Source organism: Solanum pennellii, chromosome 6 (genome assembly GCF_001406875.1).
Source record: "Solanum pennellii chromosome 6, SPENNV200".
In the NCBI taxonomy this organism is placed as follows: Eukaryota; Viridiplantae; Streptophyta; class Magnoliopsida; order Solanales; family Solanaceae; genus Solanum; species Solanum pennellii.
The window spans coordinates 28,088,513-28,095,977 of NC_028642.1; the positions used below are offsets into that span (position 1 = coordinate 28,088,513).

The following is a 7,465-nucleotide window of genomic DNA, read 5'->3' on the forward strand; positions in this document are numbered from 1 at the left end:
GGGTTGTGAAGAACCCAAAGATTATACATTACGTACAGTATGTGCGGAAGTTGTGCAAAAGATTTTTTAAGATCGAGTTCAGACATACTCCCAAAATACAGAATGAATTGGCTGATGCTCTTGCACCATCGCTTCAATGATTGAAAATCCGAACACAGATTATATTGATCCTCTGGATATAGAGCTAAAAGAACATCCAGTCCATTGTTCTCATGTTGAAGCAGAACCAGACGGTTTGCTTTGGTATTTTGATATAAAGAAGTATTTGGAGTCTGAAACTTATCCTGGAGATGCTACGTCCAACCAAAAGAAGTTGATACGCCGTATGGCTCTCAATTTCTTTCTAAGTGGAGAAGTCCTTTATAGGAGGACTCCAGATTTGGGTCTTATAAGATGCGTTGATGTCGTCGAAGTTGCGAGGCTTATTGAACAAATATATGCCCGAGTTTGTGGCACGCATATGAATGGGCTCACTTTGGCAAGAAAGATCCTTCGAGCCGGTTATTTCTGGATGACTATAGAGAATGATTGTTGCAAGTTTGTGCAGAAATGTCATAAATGTCAGGTGCACGGTGATCTGATCCGAGTGCCACCTCACGAGCTTAATGCTATGAGTTCACCTTGGCCATTTGTAGCTTGGGGCATGGATATCATAGGTCCGATAGATTCAGCCGCTTCTAATGGACACAGATTCATTTTGGTTGCCATTGATTACTTAACCAAGTGGGTGGAAGCAGCTTCGTACAAGTTGGTAACCAAGAAAGTTGTAGCTAATTTTGTTCGCAACAATTTGATATGCAGGTTTGGAGTACCAGAATCCATTATTACCGACAATGGTGCAAATCTCAACAGTCACTTGATGAGAGATATATGTGAGCAATTTAAGATTACTCACCGAAACTCAACCGCTTATCGTCCCCAAATGAACGGAGTTGTAGAGGAGGCCAATAAGAATATCAAAATGATTTTGAATAAAATGATTGACAAGCATCGAGGTTTGCATGAAATGTTACCATATGCTTTATTAGGTTATCGAACAACTATCAGAACGTCAACTGAGGCTACGCCATACTTGCTAGTGTATGGAATGGAAGCAGTTATACCAGCTGAAGTCGAAATACCGTCTTTGAGAATCATCCAAGAGGCTGAGTTAAGTAGTGCTGAATGGGTCAGCAAGCGGATTAATCAACTAACTTTGATTGATGAGAAGAGAATGGTTGCCGTCTGTCATGGTCAGTTGTATAGACAGAGAATGATTCGTGCCTTTCACAAGAGAGTGAGAGCCAGAATTTTTGAAGTTGGACAGTTGGTTCTTAAACGTATTTCTCCTCATCAAGACGAGTACAAAGGAAAGTTCGCACCAATATGGCAAGTTCCTTACAAGTTTCATAAAGTATTATTTGGAGGTGCTTTGGTCCTGTCAGAGATGGATGGCACCGTATGGCCGAAACCGATCAACTCAAATGCTATCAAGACATACTACGTGTGAAGCTTCGGTTTGTATTTTTGTTATTTACTTGTAATCATTCTGTTTACTTGTATTTGTTTTGCTTAAATTCTTATCCCTCGTATAATGAACTACGTCTGACCTGAATTCTAAAGAATGAGATACGTAGGCGACCTATGTCGGCCTCGGTCACCCCATTTATCCCTTTTAATATTTCTTTGTATCTGAACTATGTTCAAACTGAATTCTCAAGAATGAGATACATAGGCGGCCTATGTCGGCCTCGATCGGTTTTTTGTAATTTTTCTTATTTTGTCAACCTTTGAGGAGGGGAACTACGTTTGACCTGATTCCTACCTCAACGGAATACGTAGGCACCACAAGGGTTCAATCATATCTCCCGTAAGATTTCTATTCCTCTTTACAATAGAAACTGGATAGAATTTTTGAGAGGGACTCAAAAATTCTCGATAAGAAGATTCTTCCTCAGCAAGTCAAGACTGATGATATTTCGAGATCTGCAACTGAGGCAGAATTTTTGAGACAATTTCAAAAATTTCCGCGATCTGCTAAATTACAGTGGAAAGATGAGCAAGACAGTTAACTGGGATAGAAATTTTGAGAATGGCCTCAAAATTTCAGCATGGGTTTATCTACAAGTTCGGAGTGACTCTGAAAACTCCCCAACGGATAAACAAATAAACCTCCAAGCATCAGACTCAAAGAAATTTGTTAAGCCTGATATGACATGATTTGGCAGTGAACTTGTTCAGATACTATTTCTCGAAAATTTATTTTTCTTAAATTTTCCCTTTTACGTTTCATTTGTTTTGGCATAAAATATTTTGTCTCATCTATCAAGAGTCGGGAGATTGGGAAATCAACCAAAGATAGAAGGACAAGGGGAGACAACTGAAGAAATCGACAAAGATCAGTTTGTTTTTAAAAATGATAATTTTTCTGTCGACGCAGGTTTATAGCTTTGCTCTGAAATCAAAAAATTCTTTCGATGGATGAATATAGAGAAATCAAAGGAGGAGAAAACTATCCCAAAATCAATAGTTTTCCTAGAAGCAGGAAGCATTTTATATCTCTTATGTCGGAGACTTGCGAATATGAATTGTTTATTTCAATTAATTTCCAACTACATGAAATTTATAAAGAACGTCCAACTATATTCGAAGGACAATCAAGGGAAAATATCAAGAAAGAGTTTACGGTTTCGATAAAGGACGACATTTGAATCATAATGTCGGATATGATACTATGCATTACCCGGATGGGACAATTATTTTATTATCAATCAAGAAGATATACTATCTGGAAGTCATTTTACCATTATCATCGTTGGAGGCGATATGATATTCATGCATCACGGAAGATCATGCATCGCGAGTCAATATCCATGCATCGCGGAAGATCATGCATCGCGAGTTAATATTCATGCATCGCAGAAAATCATGCATCGTGAGTCAATATTCATGCATCGCGGAAGATCATGCACCGCGAGTCAATATTCATGCATCGCGGAGACCATGCATCGTGAGTCAATATCCATGCATTGCGAAAGATCATGCATCGCGAGTCAATATTCATGTATCGCAGAAATCATGCATCGCGAGTCAATATTTATTCATCACCAGAAGATTCCATGCCTCGTCGAAATTTATGCATCGCGAGGAGATTTCATACCTCGCAGAAATTTATGCATCACGAGAAGATTCCATGCCTTGTTGAAACTTATGCATCCTGAGAGGATTGATTCCATACCTCACAGAAAGTTATGCCTCGTAGGAAGATTTCATACCTCGCAGAAATTTACGTATCGCGGGAGGATATTCATGCCCCGCAAGAAAGCATGCGCTACCAGAAAAAGAAATTGTACAGCCCAAGAGAAATATTTATCCATCGGCATCTGACACATTCATTTTATTTATGATAAAAGTAAACATCAAGAAGAGCATCGACGATGGCATCAAGAGAAGCATCAGCACTGTATCATCTTTCATTTATGTTTACATCAGCATGAAGAGTACATTGACATCAAAAGAAATATCAGCACCGCATCAACATTTATTTATTTCGACATCAAGTGAAGAGTATATTGGATATTACATTGCAAACACAAGACATAAGCTTTATTTGCTTCACGTCAGACCGATCGAGTTGACATCAAATGAAGAAGGGGAACAATTAAGTGTCGACATGGTAAAAGACAATATCTCCCATTTGAATTGCATTCTTAAGTTGACGAGTTTTATGTCAGTCTTTGTCGAGAGCATCCGAAAGGATGAATTCTCCAAAAAATAAACCACAGGTGCAGACGACATCAAAAAGGATGCAGCACAACGTGGAACTTTTCTTAGCAGCGAACTGGGACATAGTCCGAAGAGGAATATCAAACTCTTCAGGACGCGAGCAAGGGAGTGAATTCCACCACAATCAAACCACACCCCCATCAGAAGGCATGTGGGTTTTTATTTAGTTTTGTCAGTTTCGGTCTCTCATCCGGGAAATTTTGATCTATTGGAAGTAAGTTTCCAATCTGAGTGACAATGCGTCAGGAGCTTGGAAATTATGTCCGTGTAAGTTCTTAACTATGGGTGTGAAGTGCGCCAAATTCACGGCTAAGAGGTTACAAGCCTCCTTTTCATACTCGACTTAATTTGTCACTCGTCCAAAACCAAAGGTTATCTAGCATAATAGATTTCCTTTTCAACCGGATTGAGTCGAACTACAAATAGCCTGTGTAAGCATCTTGATCCCTTCATAAACCGGTATTGCGATGACTTTCGAATTCTTTCCAAAATCATGCGTTAAATAAAGAGTATCGAACTACAAGCCTAGGATATGTAGGAATCCCATTTTGGGGTTCGGCCATAATTCTTAAAGTCCGTACCAAAGTCCCTTTGTTAAAGATGAATTTGTGTTTGGTCAAAATTAATTTGGTCAATGTCATTTTCCTAGAATTTCTTGCATCAATCCGAGTAAAATGAGGGATAGTTGTTGACAACCAATTTAGGACCTTCACGATATGAATTAATCATTGCGTTTCTTAAATTCAAAAGATTTGAAATAATTAGTTTTTATAAAGTTCAAAATATATTTTCAAGTAGTTGAAGTAGTTTTGGTAGCTTTTATAATTTTTCATAATGAATATGTTTTATAAGTAATTAGTTTATTTTATAAATATTTGAAATTCATCTAATAAAAGGATTTTTTCTAATTAAATAGTTGGTTAATTAGTTTAATTATTCAATGGTCTACATTTTTTATTAATTAACTTATAATTAAGTCGATTATTTTATTTCGTTAAGCTTAAGAACTTTTGCATTAATCCCTACTAATTTATTTTGTTTGAGTGCTAGCCGAATTCATCGATTGATTTCAATTCGGCTAAGGTTTTAAACTCAATTGATTATAATTTTATAATTCTTAGTAATTCCAATTGTAGACATTTTTCATTTTGCTTTCCACTAGAAAAATCCAAATTTCAGGACCTTTATTTTCTTCCTAACCAACACAATTCTGAGCCCATATCTGTTAATGACAAGCCCATCTCAATTCTCCTAAAACAGCCCATCAGCAAATCAATATCCAGCACACATACTATGTAACGCACAGCAATTCCTAACGACCCCCCACCCCTGCGTCTTTCTTTTCTTCTCTAGCGGTCTAGAACAATGACCAAATCGAGAAACCGACAGCCCTAAAAACGCGACCCAAGTCTAGCAAAATGTAGTCGCGTGGCCCTCTCCTCTCTCCTTATCTTCTCCGTATGATGAATCTTCCAGGTGGAGCAATCTCTCACCACAAGCGTCTTTGCTCCATGAATCGACGACTCAAATGTTTTTTCTGTTCATGTTTTTTTAAGAATTTGAATGATGCAAAAAGCATCAAGGGATATTCCTTATATCTTGGGATGTTTGAATTTCGAAAAAAAACTCAAAAAAATTTTCCCTCCCGTTTTCGCCCATTTTTTTTCGCTCATTCCCATCTATAAATGTTGTTCTTCTTCTCTAAAGCAGGGTTTTTTTTTCTCTTGAATAATTTTGGTGACATTCAGAAATTAGCTACAATACTACATAGAAAATACACATAGAAAAACATAATGATTTTGAGGTAAAAATGGATCCGGTTAGACAAGTAATATAAAGGATACTCGACACCCTCTCTCTTTTTTCGTGGTCTCGTTTTTGGTGGAAGAATCGTCTTCGTGTTAAGCTCGTCGTCTCCGGTAGCTACCCACAACAAGGTAAATTATTCTTAACACTCTTAGTTCTTCCGTTTTTTATGAAGGTTAGATAATGGCGTTGTGTTTTGATCCGCATTAAAATACTCTTGTTGGGTGTATTCAAGTCTAAGAGGCTTTTTTTATGTTATTGTGTTGTGGTTCTCTCACCTTGTTTAGTTAGCATCTACAAAGACTTGAGTTGTCGATTTTGTTTTTATGAGGTTGAAATGTTGTTTGTTCACGGTGGTGGTTGTTCGTGAAACTTTTTAGTGTTATTAAGTTGCAAATATTTTTAAATTGATAGCTTTAGGTGTCTAAGGTTAAATAGGATTTCGTTTATGGCGTAAAATGTGATGTATTGTCTAAGCGTGCAGAATACTCCCTCTCTCTGTTACTCTATACTTCGAAATCTTTATTATTTGTTGATCACTGGTTCATAATGTGAGCCTTCTTTTGCTTGCATATGTTTTTTTTCCCTTTTGAGCTTTTACTATAATTGCATATGTTTTTCCTAGGAATTTGTGTCACACCCCGAGCTACCCCCGAGACGTGGACACGGAATCTAGGATCACAAGTGATCCCAAGCTAACACTGTTGGCATGATCATGAGCATACTAAAGATAATAAACTATTGCGGAAGCTAAATAATACTTAAAATGAAAAGATGGGGAATACCCATATTCTATAACTGAGATATTTGAAAACAATGAGTATAATACAAAAGAAATATTAACTCAATACTAAGCTGAATCAAACTATGTCTTAAAATAGCCTCTAAACTAGACTAGAAATACTGGGACAAGCCCCAGCTAAATCTAGCAAAAACTGAAACTAAATGACTAAAGACTGAAATGAAACTCATGACTGTTGTTCTCGGAGAATGAAGACTCACCACTGAATCTGCTGAACTGGAGATCGGGAAATCGATCTATGCGTGATCTAGATGCTGAGAACCTGAACCACACCTACATTACGAGAAGATGTAGCGCACATATTCGTCAGTACTTGAAAGGTACTCAGCATGTAGGATAGAGTAAAGCTGAAATAAAACATAACTGAACAAGCACAAAAACAAGTATAATAATCTGAACGTGATGTGCTGATTTCTGATCTAACTGGATGCAATGACCAATTTATAACATGCTGAAACTGAATACTGAATATACTGATAAATGGTCAATGCAGAGAGTATGACTTAACTGTGGGAGCTACTAATAATCGATAATAACACCACATGAGCTAAATGTGGAGTCCGATGTATACGCCCCATCGAGAGGACCCAATATACCCTGCCAAAGGTATAAAGGCATGCTGGCGTGATGACTAAACTGATTGCCCACAGAGGGGACTTACAACCTACTCGGCTAGTAGTTCTGGGACTATTGGATATGCTAAACCCTAGTCCAACTCTGTATTATACTACTCCCAATGAATTCTGTAAATTAACTGATTATATCTGAATTTCTGTAAATACTAGATAGCTCAAAACTGAACATGCAAACTGAGAATGCAACAATTAATCTGGTAATTATGCATTTATAACTGAGGCATGTATATCTGAAGTTTCTGAAATATATGACCTAGCATGTGTAATTCAAGAACTAAAGAAATACAAAGCTAGGGTTCTAAATTAATGCGATAATCTGATTATTAACACGATAATCTGATTTGGAACATATATTTAATAAATTCATAAAGTTATATCAAAGTTCTAGAAACCCTATGTTTAATCATGATAAGAGAATCAAGAACTGACTGAAACTAAGGACTCAATGAGTGACAGG

General features: G+C 37.1%; 1 protein-coding gene across 1 annotated transcript; it reads left to right on the forward strand.

Annotated features, from left to right (window-relative positions):
* The first annotated feature begins 976 nt into the window (after positions 1 to 976).
* On the forward strand, positions 977 to 1,489 carry LOC107022219. The gene has a single exon (XM_015222896.1). The coding sequence runs from the start codon at positions 977 to 979 to the stop codon at positions 1,487 to 1,489; it is 513 nt and encodes a 170-aa protein (XP_015078382.1).
* The last annotated feature ends 5,976 nt before the right edge of the window (positions 1,490 to 7,465 follow it).